At 45.2% G+C, this 23,703-nt stretch overlaps 1 protein-coding gene across 3 annotated transcripts in view; it reads right to left on the bottom strand.

The window, feature by feature from the left end:
• Positions 1-23,469, bottom strand: part of TFDP1 (transcription factor Dp-1) — a 137,855-nt gene extending 114,386 nt beyond the window's left edge. For all 3 annotated transcript variants that reach the window (XM_030569085.1, XM_030569097.1, XM_030569107.1), the window contains exons 1-2: positions 23,373-23,469; positions 22,224-22,311 (exon numbers count right to left, since the gene is read on the bottom strand). In XM_030569085.1, coding sequence (XP_030424945.1) covers positions 22,224-22,235 — 12 coding nt within the window. In that variant the 5' untranslated portion in view covers positions 22,236-22,311; positions 23,373-23,469. The remainder of the gene's footprint in view (positions 1-22,223; positions 22,312-23,372) is intronic.
• Between the last annotated feature and the right edge of the window lie 234 nt (positions 23,470-23,703).

Below are 23,703 nucleotides of genomic sequence, written 5' to 3'. Positions count from 1 at the left end.
TAAGTATACATATATGTGCTTCTTCTTAATGATCAATAAACCTCAACTTCCTGAACTGAGTAACTATTAAACAGGTTAGTAGCCAGGCCCCACCTGGCAACAGCTGGTAGAAAAGGACAAAAACGAGGAGTTCGGTGGCACCTTAAAAACTAACAGATTTATTTGGGCATAAACTTTCATGGGTAAAAACCCCGCTTCTTCAGATGCAAGGAGTGAAAATTACAGATACAGGCATAAATATATATTATTGGCACATAAAGAAAAGGGAATTACCTTACAAGTGGAGAACCAATGTAAAAGGCCAATTCAGTCAGGGGGGATGTGGTCCACTCCCAATAATTGATGAAGAGGTGTCAATATCAAGAGGGGAAATTGCTTTTCTAGTGAGCCAGCCACACTCAGTCCCTATTCGAGCCCAAATTGATGGTGTTAAGTTTGCAAATTAATTGTAGTTCTGCAGTTTCTCTTTTAAGACTGTTTTTGAAGGTTTTTTTGGTTGAAGAACGGCAACTGGGAGGGGGGGGGCAGGGAGCAGTGCCAGGGAGCTACAGGTGGGGAGGTGGCACCCATAGCATCTGGGCAGGGGGGGGGCACTTGTCACCTGCAGCAGCCAGGATTTGCTGGGGGGCACCCCCTGTGGGGGCTCAGAGTTCCAGTCACTGCAATGACTAGGAGCTCCAGGGTCTCCTGGTGCACACAGCAGCTGGGAGTGAGCTGCAAGGGACTCCACCCCTTGAGGCAGTTGGGAACTCCAGGGCCTCTGCTGGTTGACAGCTCCAGCCCCGCCACCCTGGGGCTGAAGTGGAAAATGTCATGGAAGCCACATATTCCATGATGTAAACTTAGACTTACTGAATAGTTTCGGACCCAGGACTCACCCCCTAGAGGACCGCATTAGACACGCCTTGCCAATTTGACACAAACCATTGGTAACTACTTTTTGACTATGGTCTTTCAACCAGTTGTGCCTCCATCTTACAGTAATTTCATCTAGACCACAAGGTATATCATGTCTACTGCTTCCCCTCCTCCACTAGATCACTCATTCTATCAAAGAAGGAAATCAAGTTAGTTTGGGGTAATTTGTTCTTGACAAATCAACACTGACTATCCCTTATAATCTTATTTACTCCTGGGGGAATTCTGCACCACTGTATGAATGAATAATTAATGAGCTGTCCATATTTTTAGTTTTCGCACAGAAAAAAAGCTTCTGCTGAAAAGCTGCTACAGTTCCACCTTTTTCCCCCCAAACATAGGGTGCTGCGGTGACAGAACACAGCAGCAGCTCCCAGACAGCTAGGGAAGAGAGAAAAACTGCAGAGCCTTCTTTGCAGCGGGCCTTTGAGTCTTCAGCTGAATGGAGTGCTTCATCCTTTCTGCTGCTAAAAACCTCCATCCCTTCAAAGGCTAGGTCCTCTAAAGTAATTTGGTATGCCAGATGCTGGCAGCTATGAGGCCAGTCTCATCTTGACAAGAGATGGCTAACTGATTTCATGGCCATGTTGGATGCAGCCATGGCCATCTATAACAGTTCTCACCTCCATCTGGCCCTCTTATGTCCTGTAGCTTGCATCTTCAACAGGAAAGTAGTGTCTTTGGAGGAACTTCATAACTCTTCCTCCCACATCCAACCAAGTAGGAAAAAGAGTGGCAGTATCTGCAAAAGTCCCTTTGCCAGCTCCAGATAACATTGTTGATAGGGATGGTGCTCCTGTCGGAGGTTGTGGAGCTCAGTATGTCATAGAACTTTTGGACTTTTCCTGGATCACTATGTTTCAACATCCAATGTCTCTGATCTGCAACATGAGATCTTGGAATGCCCTGACGTCAACAACTGCCCTTGTAGGGGATGGTGTGTCTACCTGATCTGGCTAGAATGTTCACTTTAGATTGAGTCACAGGTTGCTGCTATCTCCTCACTGTTACAGCAGAATTGAGGCTACTAGCCCCTGATGGCAGAAAGTTTGTATGAGGAAGGGAAAGATGCATGCTGGATGTACACCACCCTCTGACCTAAAGGGTCTGAACTCACCATTCAGAAGTCCAAACAGTGGACTGAGGAGACCAGTAGGGTGGCTTGGTAACAGCACACAAAATACTTATCTCTTCTACCACACAGCCTTTGGCAGCAACAGGGTGAAAAAAATATTTTAAATTAATGATTTTTTTTATTTAAATCTGATTGTTTTGATAAAATGCTTCTTGAGGAAAAAAAACCTATCTAAAGATAGTTGTAATTAAGATACATTATAGCTCAAAGATATCTCATCATGGAATAGGGATTATAAATTCTAATTCTACAGTATGAGACAATATATTCATGGAATGCGTAAGAAGAGTTTTGTAAATGAGTTACAAAAGTTTATGGATTAAGGACCCAATCTTATGGAGTTCCAGAGGCTTCTGTATACATTATTTAGGTTAAACTTTCTATCTACCGAATAAGACTCAGTGCTCAGTCTAGAAGATACCATCAGAGATGCTTAGTTTTACAGTTCTCAAAACTGTGGATTTGTGTCTCCAGAGATAACACGCTTGTTAAAAGAAAAAACGTTTAGTTAGTTATCTAACTAACCTACCACAACCCTCTTGCCCCTCTGCAAATTTGTGTGCACAGAGTCAATCCCTTATCTCTCTCTAAAAGTGCAAAGTTTCAAAAAGTTCACTTAATAGAAGATTGTTGGGGGCACAATAGATCTGGACAAGAAGAAATCTGGAGATAAATGTGAGAAGGGAGGAACAGGCAGTGGAAACAAAAGTGAAACTGTTTGAGCAGCATATTCCAGAAGTCTTGAGGTCTGAGTGTAGCCTTTGCTGATTTGAGATCTAGCATATCATTCTCTTACTAGAAGGGAAAACCTAGAATGGCAGGAGGCCATAAAGAGAGACCCAGTTTGGGAATATTTTAATGAAGGTCCTCTACCTGTGGCTAAGACAGGCATGCATGCAAAAATGCGAACAGTGAAACAAAGAAATGAAAGGCCCAGTTGCTCGAATGAAACATAATCATGAGAAGCGTTCCTTCTCATGAGGAAGCTGCGTTGAGGAGGACGATGAAAGGAACAGGTCTGAACATACAGGACCTTCAGGTTGGTACATATTTTTATTTCATACTTTTTTCTTAAGGACTGCCTGTCTTCCTTCTGGACCATTCTTGAATTCTCATGTTTGAGATACAAATATAGTTGTTACTCTACGGTACTATCATTTTAGATGCAGTTGTGATAGCAGTTCTTCCATTTACAATTTAAAGTAGTACTGAGTGTAAGTGAATGCAATGAGTAATACTAAAGCAGCAGTATGGTGGTAATAATTAAAAAACTGCATTGACTTATTTTGTTTAGGAGAATCGATCCTCAACATACAGGATTCTGAAGACTGCCACCTTCAAGAGCACCATCATTTTCTATAGTTTCAGAGTTATCTGCCTAGGATAGTGTTTCAGTCACATCATGTATGTCACATAGCCACAGTGTATCATTTTTTGCAAAAAGAAAAAAAAAAAATCTCCTTCATCCAGAAACAACCATAGATAAATTTGTAATCTGCTCTTACTTATCACAGAGGAGAGGCCACTGATGAAAAAATTGCCCCGTTGTTTATGCAACAAACTCTCCTTTCCGTATGATTGGGAACCCACACTTCATTAACATGATTCAGTCATTAAGACCAGGATACAGCCCACCCAACAGAGCAGATATCACAGACAAATTGCTGGATAAAGTGTATGAAAGAGAAATTGAGCAGTGTGCAAAAGGTCCAGAGGGTAAAATTGTTAACTTGAGTCTTGATGGGTGGAGCAATATCCACAATGATCCTGTTGTATGTGCTTGTGTGACAGCAGAAGAAATATCTTCCTTACAGAAACTACTGATACATCAGGAAATTCACACACAGGAGAATACTTACAAGTAGCAGCAGTAAAAGCTGTAACAAACTGAAAAAAAATTCAGAAGTCTAGTACACAGCTTGGTCACAGACAATGCTGCAAATGTGTCCAAGACAAGAAGAAATTGTTTAGAAGAGTCCCAAGCTGATAACATACAGTTGCAGTGCTCATTTGATGCAACTTCTAGCCAAAGAATTCAGTGTTCCAGAAATAAAAGGCTAAATGTTGTTGAAATTGAAAAGTACAGCCATAACAACCACTTTGCAGCAGCTGCTCTGAAAAAAAGTGAGAGGAACCAAGCTAACTCTCCCACAAGATGTGCGATGGAACTCACTAGTGGACTGTTTTGAGCACTATATCAAGAACTTGCCTAATTCGATGATCATTTGTGAACAAAATCGTGAAAAAATAGATGGCACTATCACAGCCAAAGCTCTCAACCCTTGGGCTAAAGAGAAATGTTGAACAGACGCTGAGTACTCTGAAGCCTATTTCTGTAGCTTTGAACAAAATGCAGGAAAATGACTGTTTTATTGCTGACGCTGTTGAAATTTGGAAGGAACTGAGTGAGATCTTAAAAAGAGAAATATACGACAGAGTTAAATTACAAGCATTAAAAAAAAAAATGAATAGGACGAACACTATCTCCAGGTCATTTTCTTGCAAATATTCTCAATACTCAGTACCAGGGTCAAACCTTAACTGCTGAAGAAGAGGAGTTGCCTGTGATGGACATCCAGCAATCATCCCTCCATAATGCCAACTATAATAAACTTCAGAGCTAAGGGTGAACCATTCAAGAAATATATGTTTGCCAATGATGTTTTAAAGAAAGTCACACCAGTGAACTGGTGGAAGTCAATTAAGCACTTGGATTCAGAGGCTGTTGAAGTGATAATCTCACTTTTAACAGCACTAGCTTCTTCTGCTGATGTAGAAAAAATATTTTCTTCCTTTGGACTAACTCATTCGAAACTGAGAAATTGTTTGGGACTTGAAAAAGCCACCCCCTGTGCCTATGTGGCCCTGCACCTCCCTCCCTCATCACCACATGGCCCTTTACCTCCACTCCCATTCAACCTCTGCCCCAGTCTGTCCTCCCACACTAGCCCTTATGAGTTCCTGTCCGACCCCCTAGCAGCCTCATGCCATCTGCCTTCCCATAGCCCATCTCCTGACCCGGCCTGATGGGACCTGTGAAGAAGACAGACAGGTTTTTCTCTCTTCCCTAGCCGGCTGGGAGCTGCTGCTGTGTTCTATCACCACAATGCCCTCTGGTGTGAAAAAGGCAGAACTGCAGTAACATTTCAGCAGAAGCTTTCTTTTGTGCAAAAAAATTAGAAGTATGCCTAGCTAATTAATTATGCACATGCTCAGAATTCCCCCAGAAGTATTTGGAGCTGACAGTTGATAGTCTCAGGCCTTGTTGCTCGAACAGACGGCATCCTCCAAAAGTAACTGCAACCTGCTTTTCAAAAAGAGAGCAACTCAAGTCACGGTCATCCCAGATACTTTACATGCACAGAACACTGGGAAAGGGTACTAAAGGTGCCCTCAGGTGGGGAAGAGGACTGTGCAGCTGACACTCCGGGCAGGATGCACAGTACCTCAGCACTTCATTCACTCCAGGCCAGAAAAACCGTCGTAGGACTCATGCCAGGGTCTTCTCTACCCCCAAATGCCCTCAAGAAAATGACTATGAGCAAGACTTAATACAGCATTCTGGTGTTGTTGACGTACTGTACCTTCTGCCCCTGTACTGGTGCAACCCGGTATAAGAGATTCTTCTTCATTATGAAGTAGGGTGCTGGTCTCTGGGTCTTCCCTTCCACGGGGACCCCACCTATTTCAGTCACCTCCTTTCTAATGTTGTCGTACCTTGGGTCTTCAATCTGGTCCCGTCCAAAATTTCCTCTCCCGGGGCTAATCTGCCCAAGATCTAGGGGCCCAGTCTCTGTTGCCTCTACTGGTTCAGAAGTGCTAGGGTGGGGGTCAGACTCGGGTGCTTCTCCCTCCTGGGTGGCCTCCTTTTCAGCTGCTTGGGTCCGCCTACCTACGAGAGCGACCCTCTGGCTTTGAGTCAGTATTCGGGTTTCCAAGGCTTTAGCTGCCCTCCTTTCCCTTTTTGACTTTCTACCCTGTCTGGGAATGGAAAATAAATCTGGGGATATTTCAGAGAAGACTGGGGGTTGACAGTCTACTGTGGATGCCTCACTAACTTCAGGGTTCTCATCTGCCTCCAATCCTCCTACTGGGAGTAAGTTTCCAAACCCTGGGTAGTCCCTCCCTATGAGCACCAGGTATGGGAGTTTAGGGACTACACCTGCAGCTACCTCAGTAGCGTTCCCCTGAATCTCAAGTTTTACTGGGATGGTGGGGTAATAACCAACTGTCCCATGGACGCATGTTATCCCTGTACGCTTAGCCTGCAGCAGCTGACTACACTTGGTGAGCTTCCCCGAGACAAGCGTGATAGCATCCGCCGAATCAACCAGTGCCATGGTCTCTACCTCATTTAGTTTCACTTGTCTGGTGTACATATGTGGGGTTAGTGAGACTCCCACAAGGTGGATTAGGAAGCATGGGTCTGTCCAGTTCCCCAGGTTACACTGCATCGGCTCCTCAGCACTGGGATACTGTGAGTTACATGTCCCAACTCCCCGCAGGCTTAACATCTGTATGGAACCCTAGGCATTCCCCGGTCTCTTGGTTTGGGCAATCTAACATCATGATCCTCTTCTCCCTCCATACTCCAACTCTTTGTGGCCTTTGGTGGGCCTTCAGCCCCTCTCTTTTTCCACCTGGGCCCTCCTGGTGGCCCAGTCACCTGAGCTCTAGGGTTTGATGCTGCTAGTTTAACCCGGGGTGCCTCTTCCTTAACTTGTCAGGTCAGCTCCCTCACCGTCCTTTGCCTCTCTACCAGTGCAACCACCTCATCATAGGTGGAGGTTTCATTCTGGCTTACCTAGGCACGAAGGTCTGGCGGTAGTCCCTTCATGTATCGGTCGATGACCAGAACCTCTAGTATCTCTTCGTCTGGACTCCGTTAGCAACCACTTTTGTGCGAGATGGATGAGGTCATACAATTGGGACCATGGGGTTTTGTTTTCCTGGTACCTCCACTCGTGATATCGTTGGGCCCACACTGTGGTCATTACCCCAGATCTGGCCAGGATCTCTGCTTCCAGCTGGGAGTAGTCTGCTGCACCCTCTTCAGACAGATCATAGTACGCCTTCTGGACCTCCCCACACAGGAATGGGGCAAGGATGCCAGACCACTGATCTCGAGGCCAGGCCTCCCGTAGGGCTGTCCTCTCAAAGACCAGAAGGAATGCTTCTACATCATCCTCCTGCATCATTTTCTGCAGCCAATGGCTGGCCCGTATGATCTGCGTCCCAACATGGCCGCTGTAAGGGTCTTTACCTAGTTTACCAGTTCCCGCAACATAGCCCGGTCTTGAGAAGCCTGGTCCATCAACAGGCGATTAGTCTCTTGCTGCAACCGCACTGCCTCCTGTTGGGCAGTTGCCAGGACACAGGTAGGCTCCTGCTGGGCCACCATAGCTTGTATCAATGCCCGCACTAAGTCATCCATTGTGGTGAAAAAAAATAAAATAAACCCTCTATGTTTTGTTTTGTTTTTCAAATCACCCTCCTTCTGACGCGCTGTGCACACCAAATCCCACCACTGACACCAGTTGTGACAAAGTTCCTCCGCTACCTTGGTGGGTCCTGCACTTATTGGCAGATTTGCTCACCTCAGTGATCTTCTCCACAGTCTGGATCAACTCCTCCTGTGTCTGATCAGGAGCTGGGAGGTTTGGGGGGGCCCTCTACTTTGGGTTCCAGCCCAGGGCCCTGTGGATTGCAGCTGTCTATAGTGCCTCTTGTAACAGCTGCAGGACAGCTACAACTCCCTGGGCTACTTCCCCATGGCCTACTCCAAACACTTTCTTTATCTTCAGACGTTCCTCCTGGTGTCTGATAACGCTTGTACTCCTTAGTCCTCCAGCAGCACACCCTCTCGCTCCCAGCTCCTTGTGCCTCTTGCTCCCAGCTCCTCACATGCACTTCCTCTCCTCTGGCTTCTCCCCACCTGACTGGAGTGAGCTCCTTTTTAAACCCAGGTGCCCTGATTAGCAGGCCTTAATTAGCTGCAGGTGATCTAATCAGCCTGTCTGCCTTAATTGGTTCTAGCAGGTTCCTGATTATTGTAGTGCAGTCCCTGCTCTGGTCACTCAGGGAACAGAAACTACTCATCCAGTGACCAGTATATTTGTCCTCTATCAGACCTCACTGGTCTGGGTCTGTCACAATGGATGGAGTTTTACTAAAGACTGTCTGGAAAGAGTTGGTCCATCTGAGAGTTGCAGAGTATCCCTGTGACAACTACAGCACATGGAAATTGATATGAAGAAAGCAATTATGCATATTTGACTGTTTAATGCAGTAACTGTTTTGTCACCATACATGAATTCCTTCTACCTGGTCCTCTTCTCCCCTGGGCACATTGCATAGCTGTATTACTCCTCCTCTCCTTTGAACATTCTTCGTCAACTAATGGTTCTAATTCTTGAGAGCAGCTCCAGTTTCTTCTTTTCTTCCTCCTAGGTAGCAGTGACTCCCAACAGAGCCAGACACAAACCACCTCTGTTTTCCAACTGCTTTTGCAAACCTCCAGAGTTTTCTCTGCAATTAATGAAACTGAAAATGGGGAGCATTAGCACCATTCTGCCAGTTGGCTCTCCACCAAACTGTTTAAGAACTGCTACACTATTATATTTTGAACCATTTATGATTAATAGTGTTTCCTCCTCTATTTTCAGACATCAGTTCCAATATACAAGAGACAAACACCTTTTCCTGGTATCGGATTAGAGATAGTAGATGGCTATTCATTTACTAATTATCTTCCCACCAATGCACAATTATTCCTGACTCCCTATATTAGTGTCACGTCCAGTCTAGCTTTAAGTGTCCCAAAAGATGCAAATTTCACCACTTCCCTTAGGAGAATATTGGACAGCTTGATAATGCTCACAGTAAGTATATTCAAGGACAAAGATTCCTAAGTATTCCCCTTTCTTAATTGCACCCTATTAATCTTGCTAGACCTCACTATATTGTGATGAATCTGCTGAGTGTTAATAGATCAGAGGATAGAGTGTTATATCCACTAAGGGAGAATCTGCTGCAGCTCTTATGGCTCCTGAATGAAAGGTGATAGGTCAATCTAGAGAAGATGATCCCATGGCAGTTGGGAGGACAGCTGGAAACCTTTAAAAAGCCAACTCCTAAGCGACAAGAGGAGCTAGTGAACAGGAGCAGCTAACAGGGGAGTTTTGTGGGAGAATGAGAGGGGGGAAAGAGGGGCTAGAATAGCTATACTTAACCTTCTTTAAAAACTTAATGCCAAAAACACCCATTGATAAAAACAAAACTTCAACAAAGCAATGAGCTGCAGAAGTAAAAAGAGAATGCAGGCAAAAGTCCAGCAACAGAGTGGGTGCTATCCAGTTTATTGCACCAGTGTAGCGTGTATGATTACCTGCCGTATGGGCAGGTGGCATACGTGTGCATTCAGTGTAGGAAGCTCCGGACCCTCACAGACCGTGTACGGGCTTTGGAGATTGGAGTGGCTGAAACAGAGGAACTAAGGGAGACAGAGGTACATAGATGAGACTTTCCAGACACAGAAGAATGTTTCTATCCCCAGTCTGACATCCTCTGTGCTGTTGAGGAGGAAGAAAGTCTCAGGGAAAAAGAACATCCAACTGGAGCAGAGGGAAACAATCCTATAGTTGGGACTCTCCTTCCAGATGAAGTTGTGGTATCCTCTCGCACTGAGGATACCTCTCCAGGGGAGTGAAATCCAGTTATCGGGAAGAGATAGGTAATAGTCTTTGAGGGAATTTGATCATTAGCAACATAGATAGCTGGGTGTGCAAAGACCAGGAGAACTGCATGGTGACTTGCCTGCCTGGCGCAAAGGTTGCGATTCTCTTGAAACATCTAGACTTATGTGTACTGCTGGAGAGGAGCCGATGGTTGCGGTACATGTAGGTGCCAATGACATAAGGAAGGATAGGAGAAAGGTCCAAGCGGCCAAATTTAGGCTGCTAGGTAAGAGACGGAAGTCCAGAGCCTCCATGATAGCATTCTCTGAAATACTTCCAGTTCCACATGCAGGGCCAGTTAGATAGATAGAACAGCAGGGTCTCAATGCATGGATGAAACAATGGTGTAGGGAAAAGGGGTTTAGATTTATTAGGAACTGGGGAAACTTGAGCCTATACAGGAAGGATGGGCTCCATCTAAACCAAAATGAAACTAGATTGCTGACACCTAAAGTTTAAAAGGTCACAGCAGTTTTTAAACTAAGAGCTGGAGGAAATCGAACAGGTATGGAGGAGCACATGGTTCAGACAGAGACATCTCTTAGGGGAGGATGTATTAATGGAGATTCTCTATGTCCTAGTAAGGAGGAGAGAATGGACAATGATAAAATACAGGTAGGAACTGATGAGAAACAGTCAAATGAAAAAGAGGCCTATTCAATTACTTCATGTAATGGCAGACAGCTAAAAAGTTTTTAAAGTGCTTATATACAAATGCTAGAAGTCTACATAACAAGATGTGTGAACTACAGTGCCACATATTAATGAGGATATTGATAAAACAGGCATCACAGAAGCTTGGTGGAATGAGGATAATCAGTGGGACACAGTAGTGCCAGGGTACAAAATATATCACAAGGTCAGAACAAGTTGTGCTGGTGGGGGACTGACACTATATGTACAAAAAAAAAAAAAAATCATAGAATCATATGAAGTAAAAATCTTAAATGAACCCAACTATACCATAGAATCTTTATGGATAGTAATTCCATACTCTAATAAGAAGAATATAGCAGTAAGGATGTATTACCAACCACCTGCACAGGATGGGGATAGCGACTGTGAAATGCGCAGGGAAATTAGAGAAGCTATAAAAATAAAAAAACTCAATAATAATGGGGGATTTCAACGATCCCCACATTGACTGGGTACATGTCACCTCAGGACAGGATGCAGAGATTAAGGTTCTTGACATCTTAAATGACTGCTTTTTGGAGCAGCTAGTCCTGGAACCCACGAGAGGAAAGGATCTGGTCCAAGAAGTGATTATAGCTGGACCACTTGGTAATAACAACCATAATACAATTAAATTTAACATCCATGTGGTAGGGAAACCACCACAACAGTCCAACACTGTAGCATTTAATTTCAGAAAGGGGGACTACACAAAAATGAGGAAGTTAAACAAATTTAAAAGGCACAGTGTCATAAGAACGGCCGTACTGGGTCAGACCAAAGGCCCATCTAGCCCAGTATCTGTCTACCGACAGTGGCCAATGCCAGGTGCCCCAGAGGGAGTGAACCTAACAGGCAATGATCAAGTGATCTCTCTCCTGCCATCCATCACCACCCTCTGATGAACCGAGGCTAGGGACACCATTCTTTACCTTTCCTGGCTAATAGCCACCATGAATTTATCCAGTTCCCTTTTAAACAATGTTATAGTCCCAGGCTTCACAACCTCCTCAGGTAAGGAGTTCCACAAATTGACTGTGCACTGTGTGAAGAACTTCCTTTTATTTTTTTTAAACCTGCTACCTATTAATTTCATTTGGTGACCCCTAACTCTTGTATTATGGGAATAAGTAAATAACTTTTCCTTATCCACTTTCTCAACATCACTCATGATTTTATATACCTCTATCATATCCCTCCTTAGTCTCCTCTTTTCCAAGCAGAAGAGGCCTAGCCTCTTTAATCTTTCCTCGTATGGGACCCTCTCCAAAACCCTAATCATTTTAGTTGCCCTTCTCTGAACCTTTTCTAGTGCTAGAATATCTTTTTTGAGGTGAGGAGACCACATCTGTACACAGTATTCGAGATGTGGGCGTACCATCGATTTATATAAGGGCAATAAGATATTCCCAGTCTTATTCTCTATCCCCTTTTTAATGATTCCTAACATCTTGTTTGCTTTTTTGACCGCCTCTGCACACTGCGTGGACATCTTCAGAGAACTATCTACGATGACGCCAAGATCTTTTTCCTAACTCGTTGTAGCTAAATTAGCCCCCATCATATTGTATGTATAGTTGGGGTTATTTTTTCCAATGTGCATTACTTTACATTTATCCACATTAAACTTCATTTGCCATTTTGTTGCACAATCACTTAGTTTTGTGAGATCTTTCGGAAGTTCTTCACAATCTGCTTTGGTCTTAATTATCTTGAGTAGTTTAGTATCATCTGCAAACTTTGCCACCTCACTATTTACCCATTTCTCTAGATCATTTATGAATAAATTGAATAGGATTGGTCCTAGGACTGACCCTTAGGGAACACCACTAGTTACCCCTCTCCATTCTGAGAATTTACCATTAATTCCTACCCTTTGTTCCCTGTCTTTTAGTCAGTTCTCAACCCATGAAAAGACCTTCCCTTTTATCCCATGACAGCTTAATTTACGTAAGAGCCTTTGGTGAGGGACCTTGTCAAAGGCATTCTGGAAATCTAAGTACACTTTGCCCACTGGATCCCCTTTGTCCACATGTTTGTTGACCCCTTCAAAGAACTCTAACAGATTAGTAAGACACGATTTCCCTTTACAGAAACCATGACGACTACTGCTCAACAGTTTATGTTTTTCTATGTGTCTGACAATTTTATTCTTAACTACTATTTTGACTAATTTGCCCGGTACCAACGTTAGACTTACGGGTCTGTAATTGCTGGGACCACCTCTAGAGCCCTTTTTAAATATTGGCGTTACATTAGCTAACTTCCAGTCATTGGGTACCGAAGCCGATTTAAAGGACAGGTTATAAACCTTAGTTAATAGTTCCGCAACTTCATATTTGTCAAAAAGTGAAATCCTTACAAGCTGCATGGAAACTTTTTAAAGACACCATAATAGATGTTCAACTTAAATGTATACCCCAAATTAAAAAAAACATAGTAAGAAAACTGAAAAAGTGCCACCATGGCTAAACAACAAAGTAAAAGAAGCCGTGAGAGATAAAATGGCATCCTTTAAAAAGTGGAAGTTAAATCCTAGAGAGGAAAATAGAAAGGAGCATAAACTCTGACAAATGAATTTTAAAAAAATGTAATTAGATAGGCCAAAAAAGAATTTGAAGAACAGTAAGCCAAAGACTCAAAAGGTAATAAAAGTACATCAGAAGCAGGAAGCCTGTTAAACATCCATTGGGGCCACTGGACAATCAGGATGCTAAAGGAGCTCTCAAGAACAATAAGGCAGTTGCTGAGAAATTGAGGGCTTGGCTGCACTGGAGAGTTGCAGCGCTGGTGGTGGCTTTACAGCACTGCAACTCACTCACCGTCCACACTTGCAAGGCACATACAGCTCTGTATCTCCCTGGCTACAGCGCTGGCTGTACTCCACCTCGGCCTGGGGAATAATGACTGCAGCGCTGGTGATGCAGCGCTGCTCTGCCAGTGTGGCCACCAAAAGCGCTGTTATTGGCCTCCAGAGGTATTCAGAAGTATCCCAGAATGCCTGTTCAGCCACTCTGCTCATCAGTTCGAACTCTACTGCCCTGGCCTCAGGTGACCCGCCCTTTAAATGTCCCAGGAATTTTAAAAATCCCCTTCCTGTTTGCTCAGACAGGTGTGGAGTGCAATCAGTGAATCTTTCCAGGTGACCATGCCTCCACGCGCCAAACGAGCCGCAGCATGGGGCAATGGCGAGTTGCTGGACCTCATCAGTGTTTGCGGGGAGGAAGCTGCACAGTCCCAGCTGTGCTCCAGCCGTAGGAATTACGATACCTATGGGCAGATATCAAGGTCCATGCTGGAAAGGGGCCATGACTGGGACGAGCTGCAGTGCAGGGTTAGAGTGAAGGAGATGCGGACTGCCTATTGCAAAGCCTGCGAGGGAAACCGCTGCTCCAGCGCTGCCCCCACGACTTGCCGTTTTTACGAAAAGCTGGATGCAATACTTGGGGGTGACCCCACCGCCAATCCAAGGACCACGATGGACACTTCAGAGTGGGGGGAGGAGGAAACCGAGAGTGAGGGTACTGGGGTGGGGGGGAGACACCCCGGAGTCCCAGGAGGCATGCAGCCAGGAGCTCTTCTCAAGCTAGGAGGAAGGTAGCCAGTCGCAGCAGCCGGTACTTGGTGGAGAACAAACAGAGAAGCGGATTCCCAGTAAGGTGCTTTTATTTTCAGGATGGACATTTTTCAGGAGAGGAAGGAGGGTTCTGCAAGCATGCCTAGATGTGGAATAGCGCACTGATGTGGTCTATCACGTCACGGTAATCAGCCTCGGTAATCTCTTCAAAAGTTTCAGCCAGAGTGTGGGCAATGCGCTTGCGCAAGTTTATTGGGAGAGCCATTGTGGTCCTTGTCCCAGTCAGGCTAACATGTCCACACCACTGTGCCGTGAGGGGTTGGGAGACCATTGCAAGAAACAGGCAAGCAGCATAGGGGCCAGGGTGGAATCCACATTGCTGTAGAAGACCCTCCCGCTCTTCCCAGGTGACCCGCAGCAGCAAGATATCTTCCAGGATCAACTCCTGTGGAAAATGTTGGGAGAGTGTTCAGTGTAGGTGCCCCCTGCAGCTGTTTGCTTTCCCCAACACACAGAAACCCCGAGGACAGTACAGCCCTGAAGCAATCAGTCCCCCTAACTCACCATTTCAGGGCTCCTGTGGGTTATGTGCGCTCTCTTTGGTATGGGAAAATTATGCTAAAGTGAAAACTGTAAACTCCTTTATTGTGTGGAAATAACTGTCTGATATAAACAATGCTGCCTCTGTTAAGTGTTGCCTTTTTCGCCTTTCCACAAGCAACCTTGAGACTCGACTGCCCATGTTATCAACAGCTCAAAGACTCCAAAACCTCCAGAAGAAGCCGCGAAAAAGCAAAGACGACATGCTGCAAGCAGTTATGGATCACTCTGTCACAGAGAATCAAAACTGCAGGACTGGAGGGAAAGGGAAAGCAGGATCCGCCAGAGAAATGCAGCGGCCAGGAAGAAAAGCACAAAGCAGCTGACAAGCATCCTGACACGTCAAGCGGACTTTATCCAGGCGCTCGTAGCCATGTAGGTAGAGCACTACCGTGCCGTGCCGTGCCCCCCCCGCCCCATCCCAAAGCTCTTTCCCTTGTGCCCCAATGTCAGCTCAAAACCCCCTTCCCCAGCATCCAGGTTCTTACCACCACTAGCTGCCTTCAACATCTGTACGTTCACCAACCAGTCCTGAGAACTACGACCCTTATCCTCTGCACTCAACCCCCATCACCATGCAGTACAGGCATCCTGAAGTGCAGCAGTCATTGCACAGCACTCCAGACAGGACATATTCAAACCTGTGACTGTACAGTTCCCCACTCCACCCCCCTGCCCTTTTAGGTTCCCAAAATGTGGTGTGTCTGTCAATAAAGTTATTTTCTTTTCAATAAATGAATTCTTGGCTTTGAAAACAGTCTTTATTATTGCAGAAAGTCAAAGATACTGTAGCCCAGGAAAGAAACAGGCACTGCAAATCAGCTTAGGGAACACAGATTCCTACTAACACTGTAACCACTGCACTTCACTCCCGTGCAAGACACCAAACATTACTGTTGGTTTTCAGCCTCAAAATTCCACCCTCAAGGCATCCCTAATCCTTGCAGCCCTGTGCTGGGCCTCTCTAGTAGCCCTGCTCTCTGGCTGTACAAATTCAGCCTCCAGGTACTGAACCTCAGAGGTCCATGCCTGACTGATTCTTTCACCCTTCCCTTCACAAATATTATGGAGGGTACAGCACGCGGATATAACCGCAGGGATGCTGCTTTCCCCCAAGTCTAGCTTCCCATACAGAGATCGCCAGTGTAACTTTAAACGGCCAAAAGCACACTCCACAGTCATTCGGCACCGGCTCAGCCTGCAGTTGAACCGGTCCTTGCTCCTGTCAAGCTTCCCTGTATACCGTTTCATGAGCCAAGGCATTAACGGGTAAGTGAGGTCTCCAAGGATCACAATGGGCATTTCGATGTTCCCTACTGTGATCTTCCGGTCTGGGAAAAAAGTCCCTGCCTGCAGCTTCCTGAACAGAATAGTGTTCCGAAAGATGCGTGCATCATGCACCTTTCCAGGCCAGCCTGCGTTAATGTCAATGAAATGCCCACGGTGCATGGAGAACCACAGAGAAATACCCCTTCCAATTAATGTACTCGGATGGTAGGTGGGGTGGTGCCAGAATAGGAATATGTGTCCCATCTATCGCCCCTCCACAGTTAGGGAAACCCATTTGTGCAAAGCCATCCACAATGTCCTGCACGTTCCCCAGAGTCATGATTCTTCTTAGCAGGATACGATTAATGGCCCTGCAAACTTGCATCAAAACGATTCCAACGGTAGACTTTCCCACTCCAAACTGGTTCCCGACCAATCGGTAGTGTTCTGGAGTTGCCAGCTTCCAGATTGCAATAGCCATCCGCTTCTCCACAGGCAGGGCAGCTCTCAATCTCGTGTCCTTGCGCTGCAGGGTGGGGGTGAGCTCCTCACACAGTCCCATGAAAGTGGCTTTTCTCATCTGAAAGTTCTGCAGCTACTGCTCGTCATCCCAGACTTCCATGACGATATGATCCCATCACTCAGTGCTTGTTTCCCGACCCTAAAAGCGGTGTTCCACTGTGCTGAGCATTTCCGTGAATGCCAGAAGCAATTTAGAAGCATATGCGTCAGGCACTCACTATCATCGTTGGACTCATCACCACTTTGGATCTTAAGGAATAGCTCAACTGCCAAACGTGATGTGCTGGCAAGACTCGTCAGCATACTCCTCAGCAGTTCGGGCTCCATTTCCCACAGAAATCGCACTGCACATAAACTGTTGAGAGAGTCAAGATGGCGCCAAATGTGGACGGAAAAACAGGGGTTGCTGGGATGTGAAGCGATGCATCACGGACCGCTGGGACAGGAAGCAGAATGACCCGCACCCTCCGCCCCCTTCCCACAACCCACAGCGCCAAAATGGGACGAGGTGCTCTGTGGGATAGCTGTCCATAATGCACCAAGCCCAACAGGCTGTAAATGCTGCAAATGTGGCCACACTGCAGCGCTGGTAGCTGTCAGTGTGGCCACACTCCAGCGCTTTCCCTACACAGCTGTACGAAGACAGCTGTAACTCCCAGCGCTGCACACCTGCAAGTGTAGCCAAACCCTAAATTAATTATGTGCAGCGGCCTTCACAGCTGAGGATGTGAGAAAATTCCCAAACCTGAGCCAATCTTTTTAGGTGACAAATCTGAGAAACTGTCACAGATTGAAGTGTCACGAGAGAAGGTTTAGGAACAAACTGATAAACTAAAAAGTAATAAGTGATCAGGACTGGATAGTATTTACCAAAGAGTTCTGAAGGAACTCAACTGTAGTTTGTAACCTATCATTTAAATCAGCTTCTGTACCAAATGACTGGAGGATACCTAATATGACGCCAATTTTTAAAAAAGGCTTCCGAGGCGATCCCAACAATTACAGGCCGGTAAACCTGACTTCAGTACCAGGCAAACTGGTTGGAACTATAGTAAAGAACAGAATCGTCAAGACACATAGATGAACATAATTTGGTGGGGAAGAGTCAACATGGTTTTTGTAACGGGAAATCATGCCTCAACAATTTACTAGAATTCTTGAGCGGGGGTCAGCAAGCATGTGGACAAGGGGGAGCCAGTGGATATAGAATACTTAGATTTTCCAAAAGCCTCTGACAAGGTCCCTCACCAAAGGCTCTTAAGATAGGAGGGAAGGTCCTCTCATGGATTGGTAACTGGTTAAAAGATAGGAAACAAAAGGTAGGAATGAATGGTCAGTTTTCAGAATGGAGAGAGGTAAATAGTGGTATCCCCCAGTGGTCTGTACTGGGACCAGTCCTATTTAATATTTATTTCATAAACCATCTGGAGAAAGGGGTAAACAGTAAGGTGGCAAAATTTGCAGATGATACAAAGCTATTCAAGATAGATACTCAAGCACATTGCAAAGAGCTACAAAAGGATCTCACAAAACTGGGTCACTTGGCAACAAAATGACAGATGAAATTCAATGTTGATAAATGCAAAGTAATACATATTGGAAAACAATCCCAACTATCATATAAAATTATGTACATCTAAATTAGCTGTTACCACTCAAGAAAGATTTTGAATTAATTGTGGATAGATCTCTGAAAACACACATTCAATGTGCAGCGGCAGTAAAAAAAAGCAAACAGAATGCTGGGAATTCTTAAACAGAAAATATCACATTGCCTCTATATAAATCCATGATATGTTCACATTTCAAACACTGTGTGCAGACACCGACCGTTGCCCTATCTCAAAAAAAAAAACAAAAACCATATTGACTTGGAAAAGGGCAACAAAAATTATTAGGAGTATGGAACGGCTTCCATATGAGGAGAAATAAATAAAATTGGGACTTTTCAGCTTGGAAAAGAGACGACAAGGGAGGATATGACAGAGGTCTATAAAACCATGACTGGCATGGAGAAAGTAAACAAGGAATTGTTATTTACTCCCTCTCATAACACACGGACTAGGCAGCAGGTTTAAAACAAACAACACTAAGTATTTTTTCCACACAACGCAGAGTGAACTTGTGGAACTCCTTACCAGAGGATGTTGTGAAGCCAAGACTATAACTGGGTTCACAAAGAACTAGGTAAGTTCATGGAGGATAGGTCCATCAATGGCTAATAGCCACGATGGGCAGGGACAGAGTCCCTAGCCTCCGTTTTGCCAGAAGCTGGGACTGGACAACAGGGGATGCATCACTTGACGATTACCTGTTCTGTTCTTCCCTCTGGGGCACCTGGCACAGGCCGCTGTCAGAAGACAGGATACTGAGCTAGATGGACCTTTGGTCTGACCCAATATGGCTGTTCTTATGTTCTAAAGTGACAGTAACAAAGACAGTCAGCCATTAAAAACAGAAGTGGTGACTGAGCTGAGGTTTCTGGGATTCCCCAAGCATGGCTGGGTCTAATTTGGTTTAAGATCAAAAGGACTCATGGGAGTAAGGTAGATGAGAACATGTACACATTGTTTAAAAAAAAAAAAAAGTTACACCATATGCAACTCTGGAACCTCAATTCCTCTCATCAGAAACTGACCTGCTGCAAGACCCTCAGAACTGATCACTGTTAAAGTAAAGGGAAATCATACTATCCTATCTCCAAGCTACAAACACACCTCAAACATCATGGTCTTTGCTCCCTCTCTATTGTCAATGAGCCAGGCTACACATTTTTAATCTCTTAACCTTCCCTAGCAAGTTTTTCCTTCCACCCCTTAAACAACTTTCAATTCAAAGAAGAGATGACAACCAATCAATTTCAAGTCTTTAAGTACTGAGTATGTCCTTTGGTCTTTCAGTAAATGAGTCCAGTTACTCTCTGTATAGCTCTGTTGATTACCTTTCCAATCTATGTGATACCTCTGCTTCTTTAGCCAAAAATGACACTGGTCATTTTCACTGTCAGATCGTTCTGGAATTTCCTAACTGAGCTGTTCTCTATCTTCACTCCTACATCTCTTTGAGCATTACAGATTTCAAGGTTTCTCCCTCCTATTGAATATTTGTGTTCTGATTATTTTCCTCATAAATATTAGCCTGTATTTTTTTTTTATTAATTTGGATTCGCCCACCTATGTTTTTAACTCGCTCTACACCCCTTTGCATTATTTCTCTCTCTTCACTGGTGTTTTCAACTCTTCTATATTTAAATATTAATTATGATGTCCTCTGTACTCCCTCTTCTTCAGAGAAGAGGTTATTTATGACTGGAGCTACCACAGACTTTGCAATAGCTTTTGAACATTACCCATTAGAAAAAAATCCATTAGTACTTTCCCCAAACTCAATACTGTGCCATTTATCATTACTAGTTGTTCACAATCCTCTGGCCAATTTTCAGTCTACATGACACTACATCCATGTCACTAAAATTTTCAAATAAAGATTTTGGAAGATTTACCAAATGTTTTAGTAAAATCCAAATATTATTTCTTTAATCCCTCTGTTTAGCTATTAATTTTGAAATTTTTTAAGAAAAGGAATAGATTTTGTTTGGAAAGAAATATTCTTTATACATTTATACTGCTTACTGTTCAGTGTAAATTATCCAGTAAGGTCCCACTCCTTCAGAATAATGCACATACTTAATTTTTTACACACATGAACAGTTCTACTCAAGTCTACAGGATTATGCACACACTTAAAGTTAAGCATGTTCAAGTCTTTGTAGGATCAAGGCCTAAAAAAATAAGGCATTTTTTTTCCCTCCTGTAATTTGTTCCATTATTTCACTAAGGACAGAAGTAAGGCTTTGAATGGTAATTACCAGGTTCACTCTTCTTTCCCTTTTTGAAAATTGGCAAAAAGCAATTAGTACCACACCAGTTGTCTACCACTAAACCAGGGATTCTGAAACTGGTGGTTGGGACTCCTCAAGGGGTCACAAGATTATTACCTGGGGAGTCGCAAGCTGTCAGCCTCCACCCTACACCCCATTTTGCCTCCAGCATTTATAATGGTGTTAAATATTTAAACTAAAAACACTTTTTTATATGGGGGGTTGCACTCAGGGGCTTGCTACAGGTAAAGGATCACCAATACAAAAGTTTGAGAACCACTACACAGAACTATACATTAAGTTTGCACGGTATCCTAATATTTTATGGTCCATATCAGCTGAACTGGATGACTGGCATACACTTTTATTCCCCAAGTACTCTCCTTACATGACTTTCATCAATATTCATTAAGTTCTTCCTCATTTCCTAGTTTTCTAAATTCTCCCTCACACACTTTTGTTTTTGGTCAGCAAAACTTGTCGGTCAGGGACGTGAAAAAACCTACACCCCTGACCGACACACATTTTGCCAATAAAAGCACCAGTGTGAACAGTGCTATGTTGGCAGAAGATGCTCTCCTGCTAGCGTAGAGCACCTACACAGGAAACCTTGCAGCAGTACAGCTGTAAGGTCCGTAGTGTAGACATAGCCTAGGAGGGATTTAAACAAAAGGACTTTAGTATCAGTCATTTTTAACCATCTTTTATTTCAAACTCTCAACGGGTCTACTTTCTTTTCTCCCACCACCCATAAGACCTTTAGGTATCTTTAATATAATTCATTTCCTTTGTCTTTTCCTGGTAAGACTTGACTGACTGTTTTTCTATCTGGTTGCTGCCCTACTCATTGTGGGGGAGGGGGTAGTGGTTTTTAAACCACCTTGGAGCTCTACAATATTAATTCTTTAAACCAAGGATTACTTAAGTTCTGTCTGTCTCTCACTGTTTGGAAGGTTGCAATACCTTCTCATATCAAATATGCCATAATCTAAAACCTTTTCTTAAAATGCTGTTTTTCTTAGTGGTTTTTTTTGGAAAATATGCAAAAAACATATCAATATGCAAATCAGAATATCAGAGTACCTTACTAGCAATGTAACATGAAACTATGAAAGCCTAATGATATTAAATGAGGACTATTAGTGAACGAACAGAAGTTCATTTACATTTAAATATAAAGAATTTTTCTGATAGTTACAGAGGTATTAAAAAGGGAACTGTAAGAATAGATAGCTCAAGAGATAGACCCCCTTTTATTAACCTAGAGGTGAGTGGCAGTGGCTTGAATTTGATGGATTATGTGGAAAAATCATAGTTGCCCTAGGCCAGTTCCTGTGGGCATTAACTAGGTTTATTTTGTCTGTCTCAGAAGAGAAGGGGGAAAAAAGAAGGACCCTCTCACCCTTAAACAGGGCTGAACTGTAGGACAACATTGACAGTGGTGTTCCTGGTGCACCTGTTTTATCAACAAACAGAACTTAATGAAAGGTACTTGACTGACAAAACTTAGATTGAACAATAATTTCATTATTTGGGTTTTTTTTTAAAGCCCAGCACAACAGTGAAAAGCAGTTTTCATAATCTCTACAAGTAACACAAAATGCCTGCATCACAAATGCTTTTCAGCAAAATGGTGGCTTTTTGTTTTGTTGCACAGAACAAATGTCTGCAGATTCTCTCAAATCTTAAGCCTTTTTACAGTACAAGAGCTAATAATTCTATTCTAAACTTCTTATGTAAAAACAGTGACAGATGTACTGCAAACTCTATTTTAAATAAGATACAAAAAGCAGGTCTTCATATCCCCTAATGCCATCTGTGGGATGTATGGCCTGCTTTATTTTTATTAGCAAGAACATGGAAGTCTTCTATTACTCATACTTCCACATAATATGAAACAAATATACTTACATCTTTTGCCATGTTACCAATGCCTAGAAATCAAGGTGGTTAAATGCTTGATGCCCACTGAAGGAAACGGGAACAGTGATGTTATTTTCTAAAAAGAAAGTCAAGACAACACCAGCTATAATACTGAATTTCAGAAGACTGTACAATGTAATTTATTAACTACAAGCAGAAATTCCTCTACTTTAGAACGTGTCTTGCAATATTTAAAAAGTTTCCTGGCATCATCAACTTACTCTCGGTGATCAGCCTCACAACCCCCACCAGGGGAACGACGTCCCTGCAGCTCGGGGAAGCTGTCACAATTCGCACCCTAGCTCCAGGGGCCTCCCCACCCCAAACATACACGGGGGAGCCCAGCAGGCGGCCTGCGCAGGCAGCCTAAGCCCACACTGGGCCGGTCACGGTCCAGCTGCGCCCTCTGCAACATTACCCGCCACCCCCTCTTCCCCCCAAGGCCAGGCCTCTGCATGGGAGTGGGGGCGTCCCTCCGTGCCGGACCTGTCAGCTTCACCAGATGCTAGGCCTCTGGGGCCAGCCCCCGCCAGATCCCCGCACCCAGCAGCGGGCGCAGGCAGACGGGCCGCAGCCGCGACCGGAGGCGAGGGAGGACGCGGCGCCTCTGCGGCTCCTCGCAGACTGGCAGCCCCAACAGCGCCTCAGACCCCCGGGGCCCGCCAGCCCGCCCAAGCCGGCGCGGGGCCGCGCGAGGCACCGGGCTCGGCCGATTCAGGGGTCGGAGGCGCTATCTTCCCCCCTCCCCCATTGGGGTACCCCCACCCCCCAGGCAGATCCCGCGCCCCCTCCCCACGTCCCGCCCAACGCATCCTCCGGCGCAGCAGCACCTCCCACATGCCGAACGGTGCCTGCACCTGAGCGGCCGCCGGCGGACAGCAGCCTCCCTCCGTCTCCCGCCCGCCCCCACAGCGCCGCTCTGCGGAGACACGGCGGGGGGCGCCGACTGCACATGTGCAGCTCACGGGCCTCCAATGCGGGGGGAAGGGGGCTCCTGGGCTGTCACTGGCCCCAGCCCCCATCGGGGGGTCTCGCTCCCGCCCCCCCCCGCACGTGTCAGTCTCACTCTTCCCTGTCCCCGCGTCCCTCCCTTCCAGCCCTCCCCAGTGTGTCCCTCCTGCCCCGCTCGCCGCACACCTGCGCAGGTTCCCCCCTCCCCTAGGAGGGCTCCCTGTGTGGGGGCGGGGGCGCAGCCGCCCCTCCCCGGCTCCGGCGCGCGGACGCGGCCCTAGAAATTTTTTTCCGTTGGTAGGAAAAAAAAAATTGAAACTTACACTTTTGTACGTCCCACCCGCGTGACGCTGCGCGCTGACGTCACAAGGTGTAACGTGCCTCGCACGGGACACACTCGGAGAGACCAGTGGTCCCTCCACCCGCCGTCCGTGAAAAGCGCATGCGCGGCTTTTTCGCGCCTATGGACTCCCCGCCCTCCTCTAGGAACAAGTGCGCGGGAAGCATGGGCGCGAGA

The sequence above is a fragment of the Gopherus evgoodei genome, chromosome 1, assembly GCF_007399415.2.
Source record: "Gopherus evgoodei ecotype Sinaloan lineage chromosome 1, rGopEvg1_v1.p, whole genome shotgun sequence".
NCBI lineage: Eukaryota > Metazoa > Chordata > Testudines > Testudinidae > Gopherus > Gopherus evgoodei.
Note: the sequence above shows the minus strand (reverse complement) of the source record. Positions and strands in the feature narration are given on the sequence as shown.